The 21597-nt window shown below is 38.2% G+C and overlaps 2 protein-coding genes across 2 annotated transcripts in view; one reads left to right on the forward strand and one right to left on the reverse strand.

The window, feature by feature from the left end:
* Positions 1-1353: 1353 nt before the first annotated feature.
* Positions 1354-15490, reverse strand: LOC144437956 (vitellogenin-like). The gene is made up of 21 exons (XM_078126990.1): positions 15256-15490; positions 14290-14451; positions 13768-13943; positions 13358-13407; positions 12785-12885; positions 12283-12449; positions 10842-11007; positions 10050-10157; positions 9107-9334; positions 8551-8774; positions 7969-8075; positions 7187-7299; positions 6576-6695; positions 5340-5650; positions 4693-4875; positions 4284-4368; positions 3687-3793; positions 2981-3075; positions 2414-2566; positions 2033-2194; positions 1354-1792 (listed from the first exon to the last, which is right to left on the reverse strand). The coding sequence occupies exons 1-21, from the start codon at positions 15358-15360 to the stop codon at positions 1704-1706; spliced, it is 3012 nt and encodes a 1003-aa protein (XP_077983116.1). The 5' UTR covers positions 15361-15490; the 3' UTR covers positions 1354-1703.
* A 5519-nt stretch (positions 15491-21009) lies between these two features.
* LOC144437727 (monomeric sarcosine oxidase-like) overlaps positions 21010-21597 on the forward strand; it is a 6510-nt gene continuing 5922 nt past the window's right edge. The window contains exon 1 of the mRNA XM_078126736.1: positions 21010-21289. Coding sequence (XP_077982862.1) covers positions 21187-21289 — 103 coding nt within the window. The 5' untranslated portion in view covers positions 21010-21186. The remainder of the gene's footprint in view (positions 21290-21597) is intronic.

A 21597-nucleotide genomic window follows, 5' to 3' on the forward strand; every position in this document is an offset into this window, starting at 1 on the left:
ACAGACAGACAGACAGACGGACGGACGGACGGACGGACGGACGGACGGACGGACGGGCGGGCGGGCAGGCAGACAGACAGACAGACAGACAGACAGACAGACAGACAGACAGACATGTCTGCATAGTAACATAAATGGCAATATCTTTGGGAGCGGTCCTTGGGATCGGAGGAATCGGAGCTGGGGAGTCGAGTCACTCAAAAAATGCTAAGCTAGAAGGGGGTTACTCAAAAACTAGGGCGTGAGGGGGGGGGTAGTCAAAAGTTTTACAAGCACACTGAAGTATAGAGCACGCCTATATTATACACAATTATGTAAGTTTAAAAAAATTAACACACAGTGTTTCTTCTGTTAATTTTCCAAGAATTTTCAAGTACATATTGCATAATATACATAGCCCTACGAAAATGTATATACACATTCATAATGCATACAGTGGTGTGGGCATATACTAAAACCTGGGATGGGATCCGGGGATGGGATATTGGGCTGGACCGTTGGGCTGGGCTTTTGAAAAATGAAACTGAAATATAGTCAATAAAAAGTTCTTCTTGTCTGCTACTCTTTGAAGCACTGTTAAAGTCACGTAAGGGAAAGCGCACTATTTTCCTATTGTACTTTGACCTTGACCCCCACCTTAAGGTCAATTGCTCACTAATGCGGGAAGTTTTGTAGACACCATTTTCAAGTGTCTGTACCTGTATGTGTCATGGCCATTGATCTCTTGGGTCAAATGGTTAGTTGTAAGTTAAACATGCAAATATTTATTTCCCTCTTCACTCCAGACAGAGATAGACACAGAAATTCTGACAGACTCTGGCACCATCCATTGACATTTGTATCTCTCTTTTGAATGTATAGCTTCCTTGCTCTTTTTATTTGTAAGTAAGCACTTGTATATAGTAGGAGTTTATATCACCACCACCACCACCACCACCACCACCACCACCACCAACATCATCACCACCACCAACAACATCATCATCATCATCATCATCATCATCATCATCATCATCACCACCACCACCACCACCACCACCACCACCACCACCACCTGCACCACCATCATCATCACCATCATCATCATCATCATCATCATCATCATCATCATCACCACCACCACCACCACCACCATCATCTTTTACTTCATGAAATTGTATAATTCGAAAGAAATTGCAACACCAATCAACAACACTTGTGCGCATCACCCAACCATTTAGATAACTGTCATTTCCCCTTACATTACATCATGAAGTGAGTGAATACTATTAGTTCAAAACAGAAGAATGTAAAATTAACAAAACAAAACATAAACTGTTGTGTAAAATTGCATTTTAATATTGGAAATCTCTGTTATGTTTTAAGTACAAATGTATGAACCAAAACTTTGAATACATTATCAAGACTAATACTAAAATTATATATTTATATCTTGTGCTGTGAATGAATGCATCATATAAAAATGGGTTATACAAACCCAACTCTATAACCAATTTAAACACCTCTACAGCTCCTTTCACATCTATCGAGTTAACACCCCATTGTAGTAACAGCTCTGACGATGCTGACGAGACGTCTGCAAATATTTGGATTCCTTCCGATAATTTTTGTGGTTAGCGATTTTCATTTGAAATTAAAATCCCATCCACCAAATTTACAAATTAAAGATCAAACAGGTCTTGAAGTTCTTTCTACAGAAGCATCTAAAAAGTACTGTCTAAAGGTTTCTGTGAACACACACACTCTTCTGGAATGGAAGTTGTCTTCACTATTCTTACAGCAGAATCATTACCTGTATAAGAGATATATCATAATAGTTAGCTTTTTGTCTAGACAGATCCGTCGGGATATATTCATTCTGACAAAGTTATTATCCTTATCCACGGAGGGGGGAGACGAATACCCTATTCAGACACGCACAGCTACATCAGTGCTGCATAGGCGTAAAGTTACAACTGAATTTTCTCAAGCTACCAACTTTTATCTGATGATGCCATACGACAAAAACGACAAACAGTTAAAAGAATCGTACCTTCTTTTGAATTCTTTGCATAGGGCGTACATTTGAATACAATGTCTACCAGGTGATGACGTGATGGCTCACAGGGTTTAGGACAGGTCAGAACTTCGTTGACGCTCTGACATACCAGGTCTTCATAGATTTTCGTCAGTGGTTGCATTTTGCCATCACAGACTGAAAAATTCAAAACACTGTCAAGTTTATTACACAAGCCTTTGGGGTATTTTACAGGTGTCTGGACATTGTGTAGCGAACGGGAATGAGGATTGTCAATTCCAAGTCGCATTCAAAGTATTATTCCTTATGTAGATATGGATAAATATCATAACCAATGGATCCCAGAATGACCGACCTTGCCAAAACTACTTCCTAGATCTAATTACATGTACCTACCTTGGTGAGTACACGTTCTTGTTTCAGTCATACTTGTACATTCCGTCGAAGGCTCATCACACCTGATTTGATGAGTTCTATACTGTTCTCCCTGACCACACTGTAATTCCGAATAACAGTCACTCCATTCTGATGCACCAATACTGACACAGGCTACAGTGGAAAAAAATATATATGATAAGATATTGCAGGACGCTTTAAAAGGGGTCATTCATTGACCTTTTTTCACTGAACAGACGGGTAAATTAATGAAAAAAACAGGATGGTTTCAATATATGAATAAAATAATAAAATACAGAATGTCTTTACAAGTTGTGTACATTCGCAGCACTCAAATGACTAATGTGATACATACTTCATACACGTGATTCTTCGTGATTCTACCCCGATGCCCTGATTGGCAAACACCCTTCATTAGTAACTGTCAGTTGAAATGTAACGCCCAGACCGGGGTACAAAATTAACATTTTAGCGTATTACATTTGTAATTGTATCATTATGTTTGACTTGATATCCAAAATACTACGTATTGTGTAAGTATTGCTATTAGCAGAGAAGTGCCTTCACCTCCTTTCTTTGTATATCCGTTTTCTGAGAAGGATTGGGAAGACATCGGATCAACTTCAGCATTCGATTGATGTGTGTGTCCAACCTGTTTCGACCTATGAAGAAAGGATTTTTTTTATACATTCATCTGAAAATAAATTGTAGTATCACTGATATGTGATAAATAAAAGACATCAAACAAGTACGTGTTGGGTTAGTAGCAACGACCACTGGTATGCACTGAATAAGGTTAACACTATTCGTTAATACTAAAGACATGATATTGTGAGGGGTTAGCTCTATCAAAGTTATGAATTTCATTTTCCCTTGACAACCATATCTCCCGAATATTGTCTCGAACCCGAACCCTATCTAGTACGCCCTCATCCTGTTCTTGCAATTCAGTTATAATCAATACGTGAACCTCTACGTGAAAAGAACTGGTCGAAACATTCGATGCCAAGTGTAGAACTAAAAAAGTGTCATGAAGATGACGGGTTGATCGACGAACTCCGATCGGTGCTAAATTCAAATCGATAGTCACGATCAAAACCTCCGCTTTTCAAGTTAATTCTTTTTATAGGGGATGGGTTTAAATCGCAATGAACAAGTTTCGTTACCTGAGTTCATCTGACAGTATTTACATCTGACATAACAGTCCTTCGTGAATGAATTTAAGAAGGAGGTAAAAGTCTACCAATACGACTGTGATAAAATGAAACATTACCTATCTGTACTCTGTTCAAGGTGATATGTTACATTTAACCCCGTGGTGACGTCAGTCGTCTTGCACACTTTGTCGAAAGCCTCGAAACCAGATACAGCAACACAAGACTGTTCATACAAATTTCAAACATTATATAAATTAAAAATTATGTTGCATACATTCAGTAAAATTCGAATATACATGAATTTGCACCGACCCGTGACGCCGTTCGTCTACAGTAAAAAGTGGCCTACCTAGTATTGCAATATGGTCGATTGATTCACAATAAAAATTACATCACGTGACAGACGAGGATATTTCGTTGCCTCTTGTTGTATATGCACAGTTTTCAACACAGGGGACAGCGAGCGTGTAATTGATTAATCGAGCATTCAAACAAATAATCAATCAATCAATCAATAGATCGATCAATCAATTACACGCTCACTGTCATCTGTGTTTCCAGTCTGTATGAAAGCCGTTTGGATGCAAATGGTTTGAACGAAAGATTTCACAAGCTTGTATCATAGTACCGTAGAAATTAAAGACATGCACTCATTATTGTCATGTTACAATATTAAACACCTTACACGTAAGACTGTTAACTAATTTACTTACTTCTTCAGGGTGATTTCTAAATTCAACTAGTTTTGTACATTCTTCTTGTGTTGACGCGTGGCGAAGAAAAGAAGAAAAGTTATATCTGTCGAAAAAAAGGTCAATATGTATCAAACGCACTATCGGACTTGTCAACCACTGTGTGATAGCTGATAGAATGGTACGACACGTTGCATGTATTTGTACAAGTAGAACTGTTAACATTAGGAATCGTGGCATCATTGTAAAACCACCAGAACCTTTTACGGCAATAGAAGAACATGTTTCCTCACGATATTTGATGCTAGAAAGCGGAAATCTATGTGGTTAGCGAGAATGGGATTATAATTTATAATTACATACGATTGTGCAGGTTTTTAGAATCACAATATACACACAAAAACTTAACGAATCTTTAAATTATGCTTACTTCTTCTCGTATTGGAATTCGTTGACATTTGCTATACGAACTGTCGAGTCCATCTGAGTGGCGGCAAATGAAGTTGACACATTGAAAGACACTTGTTTGAAACCACTGGAAGCATTGTATTTGACGCCAGATGACACAAAATAACCATCGAAAGCAATTTCACCTTCTGTATATTGCCAGAAACTGTGGTGGAAAAACAAGGTTATTTGAAATATGTTATTTTATATCTTATTCACATGTAGTTCTCTGTAAAGAATCGTGTACAGAGAGATAACGAATCGAACAGCGCCGTCGTTCTGATTCACCTATCATCGACTCCACCACGTCACAATGCAGAAAGTCGAAAATAAATATCAAAACGTAGTTTTGTTGACCAAAAATGGCACATTCTTCCATTTCATAAAATGTATATCTAATCTAGCATGAGAGAAGACTGGGGGAAGATTATGAATATTAAGCTTATGATTTGAATATCTGTCTTCGTTCAAAAAAGTCATACAAAATTAGCACAGTGAATGATCTAATTCTTTATTTCAACGATGCAGTTGGTTGATTTTGTGTACTAACTTAACCCATCTTTCCCTTCCACTGTCTATGGTTAACCCCCGGGGGTTAAACCTGGTTTCTTTAATGTATAAATGATGTACCTTGAGTTCAGCTGTAGAGCTAGCCTAGAATCTTTCAAATCTAGTTTACCAGTAGCGTTCACAGTAACTCTAGAACCTTTGTCGATTTTTGCTGTAAACGGGAAACCAATACTAGTAGGAATACTGATTGTAGAGTAATACAGCTCAGAAGTCTCGTTGTAAAATATCGTCTTTTCTCGTTGAAGCTCGGCGAGAAATTCTGCCACAGCCTGTACGTCTTTGTGTGTGAAGTAGACTTCTTGCCCAAGGATTAAGGCGTAGAAAGATAGCTTTGGTTTGATGATGGCGTCATTACATTTCTTCTCACGAGTCTGTTAAAAGGTAAATGTTATCCTTAGAATCATATACAGGTTACAGTTTCTTGAATTTCAGAATGTCTACTAATTACTAGTTACATGGGCAACATGTATTACACGGGTAACACTCGTTTGATTAGCTGATTGACGTGTGTTAAACCTTGCAACTTTGGTATTATTTTTCCGATCAGATAACCAAAAATATATTCACTGAAAAAATTACTTACCAAAAATTAGACATTGCATATGTTAATTAGAGGGCTATTTTAACGATAAGTAGTAAAGTAATTAGTTGAAATTGTGATTCAATGGGAACTCTGATTTTTGGATGTGGACACCAAAATAAAATCAATTTGATTGGACATATTCCACCAACACCATACTATGTGTACTGCTACACAAATACGTTTACCATTTACCAACTGGTGAATCAATTCTGTTCGTGTGTATAATATTACGAACATTCACTACAACATTTGACGTGATGTCAAAAAGCGTGGCGTATATGGCAAAACAGTTTTACAAGTAAAAAACGTTCCAGTTGTGGCTAGTGCAGCATACCTACGTGAATACAAGAGAAAGTTTAACTATTATTTATATAAAACGTCTTCGAAATTGTGTGTACATTGTATACAAGCGACTTATTACCTTTATACATTTTACAAATAATATATGTAACTTGTTGTTACAATGATAAGCAAATTTCTTACATGTTCTATTTTTTTATGAAATGAAATTACACGTATGTACATCTTTAAGTAGCGTTTCCTCTGTTTGTAGAAAGCCGTTTATTAATATCATGGTTAATTTTGACAACCTTGTGTACTACGTTTGTTTGTTATTTCTCCCTTTGCACTCATTTTTCTTCGACGGATCCAACAGTTCAACGTATATTGTTGATGATAAGAATTTCCACCACAACTCGGACTGCAATACTTACTTTGTCCTCGCGATCAGACGTCATTTTCATGAGAAATTCAAGATTAGATCGTCCGCCATTGTTGGTGCCTTTGCTCAGGGCAGTCAATAATTGTTCAAGTCCTTCGGAACGTAACCCAATCTGGTGAACAAAGAGAACATGGCACATTGGCATATGTAGGTTGTATATGTGTTGTCTGTAAATATATAAGACAGTGATATCAACAAACATACACTGTTTTCAGATCGAGGTATATCGCTAGATTTTGGTATGACACTTCTTTTTCACGATATTAAAACCGATCTACCGATTAGAAGTGTATTTCTGCGCAGATTCAAATGCCCATGACATCATTTATATATTTCATGACGTCATCCATACTTTCAATGATGCCTCTGGTTTATCCATAAAAATATTAGGTTTTACCGCAAACAGGTCTGTTTGAAAGCCCACGACGTCATTCATACTTTATGACGTCACTCATATTTTCAATAATGCCATTTTTTTCCGTAAAAATGTGACTTTTCACAACAAACAGGTCTGTTTGAAAGCCCATCACGTCATTCATAGTTTGCGAAGCCTTCCATACTTTCGCTTGTCTTTTGTTTATGTGTACAAGTGTTACTTCTTACCTCAAACAGATCTGTTTGAAAGCCCATGACGTCATTCATACTGACAAGGTTGAGCATCACCTCACGTGGTAGCCGACTACTGGGATCGTAAAGAACGTGGCTATCAAGTACAGCTGAAAAGACGATGGGAAAGGTATCGTAAAATACAACCATGGAAAACTTTGTATGAACAATATATCATTCGTAACATTGGTAATATTTGTAGCACGGTGGAAGTATCGATTTTTAAAATTTCGCCCTTTCTAATAGTGATGAGTACTACTACATTTATCACGGTGTGGTGAGGTGCTGAAGTCTGACTCCGTCATTATATGGTTGATGTTAGAGTGCATAGTAATGTATACTTATTTGAAATATTTTCTCATGTGTAATATTTTCGAAATTAATGCCTCACAAATATACATTGGGAATTCTAACCTTCTATGGCAATATTAATAACCTTTCTTAGAAAAAAACATGACTTACAGATGGTCATTCACCGGACTTCTCCGATCTCAGAAACTTTGAATAGACCATACAGTTTCGTTTTTAGCTGAAATATATTCTATCACAGATCACGGTTCTCTATAGTGGTCTGAGAGTATCTATAACAATACGACAAACAACCTAGCAGTAAAGATATCAGGCAAATATACTATCAAGAACTTCGTATTGCACGAAAGGGGATATAATGATTTATCGCCAGCTTCCAATGCCATTGGTGTAAATACAAAACGTGTGAGGTTCCATCGTGCTAATCATACCAACAACGGACATGTGCTAGATGAGGAAGTAAATATTACCTTCTCTGCCAATGGCGAGCGAAGAAGAAAATGACGTGGTCAGTTTATTTACTTCAGTGGGACACTCTTTGTCTAGACGGCGTAGGACTTCTTCATAAACATTAATTCTGTGATCATACGAATAATGAAAACATAAGTTTAAAATTAGTCTTCCTTCATTCACTGCTTCAGAAGTATTTTTGTTGCCTTTCTAACTTGTTTAATTATGTCGTATTTTTTGCCCCTTCTTAATTTTGCCCAAAAACTTTCTCTTTGTCTTTCTGTGTCACTTTGTCTGTTGATTTGCATATTTTGATGTTTCATCCATCTCCCGTGAGTCTTCTGTCTGTCTGTCTTTCTGCTTGTCTGCATGTCTACCCGCCTGTCTGTCTGTCTGTATGTATGTCTGTCTGTATGTCTGTCTGTCTGTCTGTCTGTCTGTCTGTCTGTCTGTCTGTCTGTCTGTCTGTCTGTCTGTCGCTTCTATGCCTGTTCCTCACTTGCTGTCTGTCGGTATGTCCATCTAAGCTGATCTCTGTTCAATTGTGTCTGCCTGCCTTCCTCCCTCCGCCCATTCCCTCGCCTCTTCCTCTTAACAATTACCTGTCTTCGTGTCCTGCAAAATGTAGATATGAACCCTTTGTGGTATGTATGTAGGAGCACATAAACTCAAAGATGTCTGTACGGTCCTCTGCATTCAGTGCTGGAGTCATTCTGTTGACTACTTCCATAGAAGGTTTAGTCTCCATTAACATGACGAATGATGCCACACGTATCTCAATTGGGTTGGTAATGTTTTCAAACAACAATGCAAGTCTGTTTATAACCTAATAATAAAATACAACAACGCAAGTTTGTTTATGACCAAATATAATAAATGTCATGCAATAGAAGATGTTCTGAAATTGGGAACCAAAAAAACAATTCCCGCTCATCAGGTTCTAAATAATCGGCTTTTGCATGTTAAGGAAATATAGGTGTCCATGGATGGAAAGCCTGGAAGTGTGGAGGGTGGCTAAAAATATATATAATGCAATGTCTTTTTAATGGCTTTCAGAATGTAAATTAGTTTATTTTGTATTTTATTTCATTTGTTGGAGAGAATAGTGCCGTACTAATTATAATTATGTTTATAATACTTTGCATTTCTTCACATTACCTTTGGTGTAATTTCATCAGGAGAGACTTTCCATGGACTGTATATAGCAGTTGCTCTTGTTTCCAGAGTTGGGCAGTTCGTTGCACAGTTCATTAGTAGAGGCAGGGTAGATGACAGACCTGCATTCATCAACCCTTTGATGGCTAACAGAATATCGTGTTCGTCGTTCTTGGACAATGAGGTTTGGAAGAAAGAAACCAAAAACTGTTTTGCCTCTTGAACAACCTCCTAAACGAAAAATAAGACATCACAGCTTATACACAAGTTTTTATTTTCCGCTATGTGTATAATTGGGTTGTGTGATGGTAAATACATTTGATCTAAATTACATAATTATAGAACTTAACTTAATAAGTCAAGAAAGGTGGCAAGAAGTGGGAGTGAAAACGGACGAATAAATCCTCCGCTAGTCACTATAACTTATACAGGTATCAACTTATAGTCCGCCTATAACTCATTATAATTGTCACGTAAACGTTGCCATGGTGATAGATAATTGTGAAATCGAATACGTTGTCATTGCCTTATAAGTGCATATCAAACGAAAACGCTCCCCCTCCCTCCCTCCCTCCCTCCCCTCTCTCTCCCTCCCACCCTCCCTCCTTCTCTCCTTCTCTCTCCCTACTCACTCTTTCTCTCCCCCTCTCCCCCTCTCTCTCTCTCCCTCTCTCTCCCCCACTCACTCTCTCTCTCCCCCTCTCTCTCTCTCTCTCTCCCTCTCTTTCTCTCTCTCGCCCTCTCTCCCTCCCTCTCTCTCTCTCTCCCTCTCTCTCCCCCCTCTCTCTCTCTTCCCCCCCCTCTCTCTCTCTCTCTCTCTCTCTCTCTCTCTCTCTCTCTCTCTCTCTCTCTCTCTCTCTCTCTCTCTCTCTCTCTCTCTCTCTCTCTCTCTCTCTCTCTCTCTCTCTCTCCCATCCACCCACAAACCATGTAAAAGTATACTTACAGGCGCAGCGTCCTCCTCCATATTACGGTACGCTAAGAAGTTGTAAATCATTGACCCTAAGGTCAGTAAAGCTTGGTCTTTAAGGGAAGGCATTGTACGAGCAATAACCTACGAAACAATTCAAGCAAAGGTATCCATATCTGAGTTTCTATCAATAAAGGAGTTTGTCAAGACAAGAAAAACAAATATTGCAGCAGTATAGACCAACTTTTTTTTCCTTTCAAGAATCGCATTGGAAAGGTTACTATAGCATGTCATATAAAAAAATCGAAAAAAATCATTTTTTTTTTCTAACGCATAATTATTTTTATGTGTACTTCAGACGTGACCAGACTCTTTCATCAAAGTCAGCTAATGTGAATAATATATTGGGAGTGGATGAAAGCAGTAGCCTTACTTTAGGAAATTGGTCTTATTTAGATAAATTCATTCTATGCTTTCGTTATCCATCTTGTCAAAATCATTGTCATATTCGTTGATGTAATCTTTTGGTTGGCATGAAATGTTGCACTGTTCAGCAATCAGTGGTTATCGAATTCCGAAGATTCTTATTTATAATGATGGGTACATCACTTCTAGATAGTGCATTTTCATATATATTGCATGTACCGTCTGTGCACTACAGATATATCCACAGCACATAGATGAATTCGTTAGTATGAACATATCCGACTAATAGTATGATGTCACAAATGTGAACATGACGTCACTAATATGAACAACACCTTACCATGACGTCACTAATATAAACAGTACCTTACCATTTCGTCACTTATATGAACAAGATCTTACCAAAACGTCACTAATCATTGCAGCATCGGAGCTCGTTGCCAGGGCAATACCACGTAAACAACGTCTGGCATGATCTTCATCCATCAGATTACTTATAATTTGGGAAGCCATCAACTTGACAGCGACAGGTGTGTCCAGATTTGATAATACTTCGTTGAACAAGTTCCTGAAACAACAATTGCTATGCATAACTCTAACTTACTGTAAAATTAAGCTACTGTCACGGATGACATATTCATAATTTTAGTAAATTCAATATTTTAACTACATCGCATGTCCCACTTTGACTGAAAGGTCGACAGACTCTCTCAAGGATATCGGATTCAGACCACAAGGTTCCAAGCGTACTCGAGCACATGAGACGACAGTCTGCATTTCATAAATAACTAGCATTCATAGTGATCATTTATCAATGTTTCGAGTGCAGTCTTTAGGGCATGGGAACACCTCTTGAAGACTTTAATATGGTTTGCATTAATTATTTGGCCATACACATGCGTAACGATGAGTTATGTAAAGTTGGATATATATATATATATATATATACAATAAAGATAGGCACTTGGAACTAGCAGGCAGGCACTTCACTTCGTGGAAGTCAATGAACGAGGCATATTTTTAAGCGCTTGCCATGGTTCTAGTGTAGACTTTCGGTACATAAGATATAAGATGTGAGATTGATTCGAGTGGCTTAGTCTGTCAGCTGAGTGCGAAGATAAAAAAGTAACACTACTAAGGGGCGAACATGGTGTGAGAATGGCGAATGTTGGCAAGGATCATTTGGAAACTAACCAAATTAATCTCAATAGTACATATGAATTCTTAAATACATTTTAACAATTTGTCAAGAACATTTGGTGATCTTAAGAAAGTCGTTTGTCTCGGAACTGACATTCGACCATGACTTTAATTTTGCGGGGTTTATTATTAATCACACCTGAAACAATGTATAGACTAATTCGGATGAAAATGGTGTACACACTCTTACCATGTAACAATGATACCATGTAGTAGCAATCGAGGTCAAAGTCTATGCCACATCTCTGCAATATGTTTTTGTTTTTGTGTGTTTTTTGCTGCTGGTAATTAAACTATATTAAAATCCGGGAGGTCAAACAAACTGACATGGTCACTGGTTGGAAATGTTATATTTATTTATTTATTTATTTATTTTATTTATTCATTTATACTGACATCCAACAGGCAGAGCCCAATAACTGGAGGCAGTCAATCAAAATGTACAGAACAAATGAACATGACATGTTTAAAAAAATTAAGAAAAGAAAAAGAACAAAGAAAAACACGCAACATATCATCAAAATACACAAAAACTAGAGAACAGATCAACATCAAAACTATATACACTATTTAAAAGGCTCATAGTCCGATATACGAGTCAAAGACTGTCGTGTATACTAGTATCTTGTGATCTCATACCTACCTTGAGATGACGTCAGTCTTGGAGTACTTCTCATACATATTAAGTAAAGTTGTCACGTTGGACTGTCGTAGCTCCTTGACAAGTTCCATAAATATTCGTGGCACGTTGGAGTTTCCTTGTCCTTTTCGGCGAATCTCCCGAATGTATTGCCTCATTAACTTGTCGAACTGAAAAAGAAAGACAAAAATGTATGAGGAATTTTTGTATTTGGAGATCAAAATGACGAGCGCCACGCTTTTGATAATCTAGCGAGTTAAATGTGTAGTGGACGACTTACATGTTAATGAACGGCTGTCTGGCAAAGCATAGACCCTCCACCCAGTCTATGGGCAAAGCTATAGCTAAGGATGAGTTTGTCCAGAACAAAGGAGTTATCCTGTGTAATCAGTTGGTTTCCCCTGATAAGACAAGAACCTGTGATTGAAACCCTGGACGCAGTGGAATACGTTTATGAAAATGAATTCACATTTTTGACTATCATATTCTAATGTAATATACTTACCACTGGGAAGGAAATTTTGTGCAAGGCAGGAAGTTTTCCTAGTTTTTGTAAAGTGGTTGGCTGTGACGTCAGTCCAAGTTTGATCCACTCCACTGGTGTTTCTACAAAAACAATGATCACAATAAATCAAGACGGCAAATGAAAATTCATCATAAGATTTGTTTATCACTGAATATCCAATTAGAACGCGTGAAAAAAAACCCCGTCTTTTTCTGTAATGTTTCTGATGATCCTATTGGTTCAGATGTTTAGTCTGGTACAGTGAAATAGGGGGGGGGGGGGACGAGAATTGTTTTCAAACGTGAGTCTTCAGGGTCATGATTATCCAAAGGTAATGTGTGTAGACCTAAGAAGATGTAGGGAGGGTTTCGTAACTGATCTGTCGTTTTCTTACTTCAAAAGTTGAGATTGGTTATATTACAAAATTTGAAATACAATGAAAAATAAATAGAAGTATGAGAGAGAGAGAGAGAGAGAGAGAGAGAGAGAGAGAGAGAGAGACAGCCACACAGAGGGAGACAGAGACAGTAAGAGACAGAGACGGAGAGACAGAGAGAGAAATTCATTTCATACCTGCAAATGAAGACTCTGCTGGGGAAGCTCCTACCATCAGTAAACGTTGTCTGCAACACAGAGCGGAATGTTTATTTAAACAAAAAAATAAAAACAAAAAACCCACAAAAATGACATGCAATATGCAAGCAGTCTTAATGAGCCAGATTGCTAACACGAAACTATTGGTGTTTTCACATATATTTTTACGTTTTCCGAGTTGTATTTATCGTAGCCATACTACAGCACTAAAATAGGAATATTTCTTCATAATTCAAATCTCAAAATTCAAAACGCACACGCACACATACACACACACCCCGACTGTAGCAATTGAGATACACATTCCTTGCTACATTTGTATAATCGTAGGAGCAGTATTTTACAGGAAATGAGTTTGGTTATCATGGAGACTATTGTTATACGTTTACCTGATCGTTGAGTTTACAGTCATCCATAGGTCTGTGCTCTCGTCAATATTGTGATCGAACACGAAATACTCCTCTAAATTAACCTCTTTGATGACTTGGGTTCTGTAGACGTCGTTGTCAGAGTCCTGTACTGCCATGGTAACGGTTGTACGACTCTTTGATTTGTACTTCTCTGACTGTCAATCAAAGCACAAACACTTAGTCTATCACTATGGCATTATAAAAAGAGTAGATATCACCACCACCACCACCACCACCACCACCACCACCACCACCACCACCACCATCATCATCATCATCACCACCACTACTACCACCCCCACCCCAACCACTACCATCATCAGCAGCAGCAGCAGCAGCACCACCACCACCACCACCACCACCACCACCACCACCACCACCACCACCACCACCATCATCATCACCATCATCATCATCTTTTGCTTCATGAAATGGTATAATTCAAAAGCAATAGCATCAGCAGTCAACATTTGTGCGCAATTATTGAATAGAACTACTGACCATTGCCTCGCAGCCTACACCGGGGAGCAGGCAATTCATTGTCGCTGTTTTCTTGGTACATTCCTTGGGGTCTTTGGTTTTAATCACCGTATATCGAAACAGATCATCATCGTTGTTAGGATGCACTGTGTAATTGATGACGCAATCACCGGTGACGTCAACCTTGAGAACAGAGCAAACAAAAATATTATAAAATAAAGGTAGAGGACGAAATAACTCAGAGACTTGTCTTGGTGTTTCTCAAGAAGTTCACTACTTGGTGTAGCTATCTTCTTGAGACATTGAAACCAAACACAAGTCTCGTTTATAATAGCTGCGGACAGCGTGTTACATTTTAAGTTTGGTATTAGCAGTCATAGTAGTAAAACGAATCCTATTAGTTTTACGGATGAAAGACTTAGTGGAAAATCCCGTGTTAGTTTTTTTCAGCCGATGTTTTCATATTTTAACTGCATTCTCTTCTATTAATCGACATCTGGATAGAATTGAAGCCGAGACGTAATTTAGAACTATGGCACCCTATTTGTACAATGCCCTTTACTTATTTTCTTACAACCTTAGTCAGTTATTAATGTAAAATCGCAAACGGTGTATAGCAGGAGACTCGCCCTTGGAAAATGGCTTCCTGAAATCGCTAGAGAAATGGAAAACACGTCAGCAAAATCGGTCAATAAGCATGTTGATTCGTCCAAGAGAAGACAAAACACGACAAAGAATAGATGCCATTATAAATTCATTACTTGGACATGTAGCTGTAAAATTAATATAATTTAAAAACTTTCTGGCTTAAAAAGACTTTCAAGGGCAATATATAAAATACTGACAACCATAAGGAGTCCCCCGCCCCCGCCCCGTCAATTTTGACGACAACGAAGTTCACGTGTCAACTGATATTTTGTGAAATTCCTACCTAGATATATCCATTCCCACATGGCGTTGACTCCCAGACTAACCACACTGTCTTACCTCAGGTACACTGTATTCATAAGAATCATGCGATTGACTGGTAGAGGGCGTCGAGTAATCTTCCTGAAAATGTACTTGAAGTAAACTGATGATTCCCCTCTTCATGTTCACCACCCATGTAGGTTCCTCGGGATTAGCTTTTACGGCGTCAATATGCCCGTTTAGGTCACTAAATTCAATTTTATTGTGTTGCAGAGCGCTGCTAAACTCACCAAGAGTTGTTGATGGTTGGAATTCGTCGTCACCTGGTCGTTTTTCTTCGATTTGAACATTCGTTATCTGTAGGTAATACAATGCAAATGACTCATGTGATTTGTATACCGACCCGGCGATTATAAAACGTTTATCGTAAAATGATCAATTTTCTCATTGGCCGGTAAATTTGTTGGGTTTGACAAACTAGTAAATTGTAACTATCAGCATTTCTAGTCGGTGAAATATTGACAATTTCTTTTTAAAAAAAAGAACAACTGCCAGATCCTGTTATAATTATGGTCAATAATGCTTTACTTTGTATAGAGAAATGAACCGTTACGATAGAAATATCATGTCTAAAAGTATCATTCCAATTGTGACGATAGAAATGTGTCCGAGTCCAGCTTATTCTTTTATCGATTTAAATATCATATACATCATTGTTAACAAGTTCGAATTTCAAGTACATAAAAATTACATTTTGCTACAAGCTAACGACTGTGAAATACTTCTTAGGTCTTAATACAACTGCCGTGAAGTAACTCGCGGTTTTGAAAAAAGCGACTGCAACTTCTGCCTTTTCGCAGTGATTACTGCTATCACCTTATATAGTACTTTGTATGATAAAATAACTTCTTCGACTTTGAAATCTTGTAAAAATTACACTTTTGACGTGTGTTCGGCCCTTTCACGGGTTCCTTAGGGTCTATGGGAAAACACCTGATAATGACATTACACTTATCCTCGTGATGTAAGTTGTGAACTGCCGTAAGTACAAAAGGCAGAAATAAGTCTGATCGACGTTCTTCTACTTTAAAGGTGTCTGCATTAAGACAATTATGTACATTAGTACTACCTCAAGTATTCGTCTTTCCAGGGCTAACACAGTCAGTATAACTCTAGCTTTGATTCTGAATCCTGAGTTTTCAGCAGACGACGGAATGTTGTCCAACTTCCATGTCGACAACGTTGTCGTTTCACCGACATATTCATAGGTGACACGTTTAGACCGGTCTGGTGCTATGAAGAAAGGAATGAAATGTTGATTAACTAGTGAATACTTTTTTTTACAAATCCAAATGTTTTTTTTTGCTCTCTATTGATCAGTAAATTGAAGTGTCCGTTTAACTGGTTTGTAAGTTTGTTACATGAGAAATCTAGAGAAGTCATATTAAAATAATTTTCTTAGTGACAATTTGACCTTGCCCTGTTACAGGTCATACCAACTTATTTAGATAATATCAAATGTCATGGAGGAGAAGGCGCTAAAATAGCAGAATGGCGACGGAATAACACTGTCTCGAACAAACAAACAAACAAACAAACAAACAAACAAACACATACACACACATCAAACATCCTACCAATCATCTTTTGATGAAGTGAATTGTCCGCCAATGATGATTGATTGATTGATTGATTGATTGATTGATTGATTGATTGATTGATTGATTGATTGATTGATGTACAAGGTATTGATCGAGTGATGGGTCCGTAAACATATGATTTGACCGGATGGGGTGGCAAAAGGAAAGGCGAAAGAGTATACCTGTAGGTAGATATGTAGGTAGGAAGGTAAGTGGGTAGGAATGTAGATAGGTAGGTAGGTAGGTAAGTGGGTAAGAAGGTATGTTGGAAGGTAGTTGTGTGTATTTTTTTACAGCATCTGGGATAAATCTAAATGTACTGTACAGGAATCAGGTGAATATGCAACAACATGTGAATGCAATCATACAGGGAATGTTGCTGTGTTGAAATAGTTCTATTTGAACTTTGGAAGTACACAGTGAATAGGGGCGATGTGTATATGCCGAGCTTGTAAACACGGGGGTGTCATACTATTTTCCATTTCCATGACTATTGACCTTTAGTACTCAGCATTGTTGTCATCGTATATATGAACTGTTGATTGACTAATGATGATTCTCATACGATTCTGCTGCCAACATTGTATTCCAGTAAACTGACAACTCTTTGTATGTAAATGATGGGTTATGGACCACAGCCAGGTCGCAGCAACCTTGCTCCCACTTTATGTATTTGAAAATAATGAGATCGCAATTGACGACGTTTTTTTTTTACTTAGGTGAAGATAATTACAAAACCTCACTTAAACTATTCTAGCGCAAAGAAAAATGTGATGTATAACTTCAACAACGTTAAATAAATAAATCACTTATCATTGTTAGTAGCACGACTAACGGAATTGAGGTTGTATCTACATTTTAGTATTACGTATAATAAATTGCGTCATCGAATAGTGCTTGTATGCCTGAATACCAAGTTAGAGTTGTGCCAAAAGAAAGTGATGGTTCGGTGTACTTCAGTGAGTAGAATACAAGTACAGGTACGTTTTAACACACAGCCCGAATTGCCCTTAAAGTGTATAGATTCAGCTCACGCTCCTAGTACATGTCTTCCACTACTCCATGTAAAGCTGCGAGTACATAGCTAGTTCGACGGTGCCCTACATGATAACAAGCTTGTAAAATGGCAGTAGGTAAATTATCCATACATTCATATATTACATTAAAATTGGCGATTTTTTTTCCCATTTGAGAGTTTTAGGTGAGAACACTTGCTTGTTAAAATGAATACTGATTCAGAATTACCTGCGAACACCACCGATAGGCTACACAGCAAGAAAACAGCGCCGACTCTCATCTTGTTTACACCGACGAATAAGAGCAACTGGGGCTAGAGGAAATATTGACTGGTTCTTATATTGATAGATGTTGACATGGATGGTTGTTTTTGAAGCAGGTTTGTGATAAACACCGTGACGTATTTAACAACAATGGTAGTTGGCAACGACAACCTCAACCAATCAATGGCTCAGTAAGTTTTGATTGACAGATTTTTCAACAAAAAAAGCAGCTAGCCGACTTGGCTCTGCAAGTGAGGAGTACTTTAGAATTGACAAAACAAGAAAAGCGCAACCCTATCAATAAAACAGCAACAACACAAATAGAAGAGAAAGAAAAAAGTACACGGTGTGAGGTCGGGTACACAGTCTACCCATCCAATGAAGGGCGCCCTCTGGTCGCGTTTAAATGACAGATGAAATACTTTTCCATGGAATTTATTTAGATACTATTTCACAATGCAATGGGCCATTCCAGGCTGCAAACAAAAAATTGCGAATACAGTGCCCTCGCTCAAATTGGGGGTATCATCACCTCACAGTACCTTTTCTTAAGATCTTTGTCCCTTGGTATTCTGTAGAAGTGTAAATCAGGAATGTTTTTCGTATTGTTCAGACATCGATCGAGGGAAGCTTCAGTGTTCTGTACCCCCAAAGTACACACAAACAGGAAGTAGCTAGATCTGTTTTATTCAAGGTAGAGTGAGGACGAATCTTAGTGTTCTTAAACTCTCTCTAAACCTAGCAATATGGAAAGTTTATTTCTGGTTCTTTTGAAATTATAAAAGATATTTGTGGGTCACCACGGTCTTGTTTCAAAGGAAATCAACAACACAGTACATATCATTTGGCAACGACATTGGAATCTAAAATGGATTAATAGACAATTTTTGTACGGTGACCTATGACTTTTCCCCATTTGTAACAACTGTAAACTGCGAACTGTCATGACTGAAGTAAGACATATTTCTACTTTGAGTTTTCCCCTCCAAAAGAAAGAAACCATTAAATTGACGTTGGCCCAAGTCAAGTTGTGACTATCATATCAACGTTCATGACCAATGGTATATTTTGTTTTGAAGCTTTAATCTATGTGAAACTATCAATTTAGATAAGAAAGGGGTAAACTCTTAGTAAATAATTTATGTAATGTAAGTTATATTTTGACTAGTATCGTTGCCAGACTCGTGACTATCGTCCCTAATCTTTGTATGTTAGCCGCAAGAAGAGAGGGAACTAAAGTTCTTCGCTGTTCGCTGCTTCGGCGCGCGCCGCTCAGGGCGCATTTCGTGCGCCTTACAAAGAAAGGGACGATAGTCATGAGTCTGGCAGCGAGACTACATTTTGACAAAATAATAGAACCATTATTAGCACAGAATAGCATAGAATAGCATATAGCATAGCATAGCATAACATAACATAGCATAGCATAGCATAGCATAACATAACATAACATAACATAACATAACCACAGACAAGAATATAACATTAACATGACATGGCATAACACAGAGGCATAGAATAGCATAAAATACCGCCAATGGCATTGTAGCACAACTGCACAGTTTTTAATAATGTTTATCCATATGCTAGTCCATGCTAACAAGAGGTGTTCATTTGCTGAAATAAAAAAAATCACACTGACACCCCCGACATCTGTTGACAAGAAATATTCTTCTTGTGCTTGAAAAAAGACACTCTAGATTCTCAAAGCACAATGCAGCACACTGCATAGTTAATTTTACTTCTTACATTTTATAGTAATTTTAAGTGTATCTGGCAAATTCCTGTCCCAAATCCATTGCTTCACATGATGTATAAAGCTCTTTAGACAGGAACCCTATGAGAAGTATGATTGTCATCGTCGCAACCTGCGACCTGTTTTACGGCAACGTTCTTAACGAGCCTCTCACAGGCTTATTCGAAATGTAGTGGTAGAAATATTCATGGTTTTAAGTTCTAGGATATCGCTTAGATTGAGTGGACTATTACCATTATATATTAATTCAGCTAATTATAAAGTACAATATTAGAAATGGAATTAAAATAATTGTAAACCTAGGGGTTTCAGTAAGTTTCAAAGTAGGGAGAGAACTGGAAACAGTATGGAGAGAAGTGCACGCAACGCGCATGTGTGTCTGCTATACAAGCGGGGGGGGGGGAGGTGTTGGGATAATAAAAAAAAAGATCAAGTAGAAAGTGAGAAAATTTGCGGACAACATGCACAGTACTAGTGGAGGCCAGTTACCATTTAGAGATACAAATTCACTAAATTATTTGGAAGTGTGTATCTATTGGCTATGCTTGTGTGCAATTCAACAATGTTCATGTCAATGGAGGCACAGATTTTAGAGTAAGTCCATTCAGTAAATTTCAAGGTATTTCATTTCTTATGGTTTATTGTATGGACATACATTTGTTGTATGGAAATTTAAGTACAGCAGGGTGGTGCATGATTTCGTTCAGTTGTTGAAAATAAGGTGACCTCCCCTTTATTCACTTTGTAAAATGATGACCCCCCTTTGAGTCCCAAATTAAGGTGCCCCCCCCCCCCCGATTTACCGCCCCCGGCCGTAAAGAACTGATCGCTCCCTTAGCACAGGCACTCGAATCAATCTGTATTATGCTTTGGGGGAAACATGTATAGTGAATAATTTCAATATACCGTATACATTTTTAAAAAAATCCTACATATTTATTCGAGTGCCTGTGGGTTTTTAGAAGTAATTGTGGCGAAGCCGCGAGAAATTGTTTAATTAAACAACTGCTCCTGGGGTTTCAGGGCCCCCTTTCAGACTATCAGATTTTTCATGCCCCCCCCCTCCCCTTTTGAACCCTCAATTTTTTCATGGCCCCCAATTTCCTCCTAGCCCCTCCCCCTCCGTAAATACTGACCCCAGCCTTTGTTCTCCCACGCAGTATCTCCGGTCTGCAACAGTATTTCTACTGCATATACTGACCTTGAAAACGACATACCGTTTTCAGAGTGACGTAACCTTAGTTTGTGGCCAGTCTCATATATCGCGTATTGTTGTTTACTTGCTTGATATCGGACGCGCGACGCTGATATTGTAAAAGCTTTTCGATGCAAGATGGCAACCAACGTCCCTCAGTACTTTGAGTACATTGTCGTGGGTTGTGGTGGTATAGGCAGTGCCACAACTTATTGGCTGTCGAAAACAATCGGCGGCAAAGGTATGTACACGAGAGCTTGCTTTGTGGTTTGGGGTTTTCTTCTGATGTCATATTCCCGGGTCATATTCTGTCTGATCTTGTCTCTGCAAGGGTACCGGATCACGTTGTTGGGCAAGGATGTACCTATATTTGTTAAATTAATATTGTTTTTGACTGTAAACTTCAACCCTACTGCTACCTTAAAAAACACAGTTCTTATGTATAGACGTAACATGTTAGTAATTTATCGAACCAAATGGGCGACACTGCACTGTTTAAACAATTTAAGCTTACTTGTAGTTTCCTCGACTCACTTGTTTAGTCTACAT

The sequence above is a fragment of the Glandiceps talaboti genome, chromosome 7 (genome assembly GCF_964340395.1).
Source record: "Glandiceps talaboti chromosome 7, keGlaTala1.1, whole genome shotgun sequence".
Classification (NCBI taxonomy): Eukaryota; Metazoa; Hemichordata; class Enteropneusta; family Spengelidae; genus Glandiceps; species Glandiceps talaboti.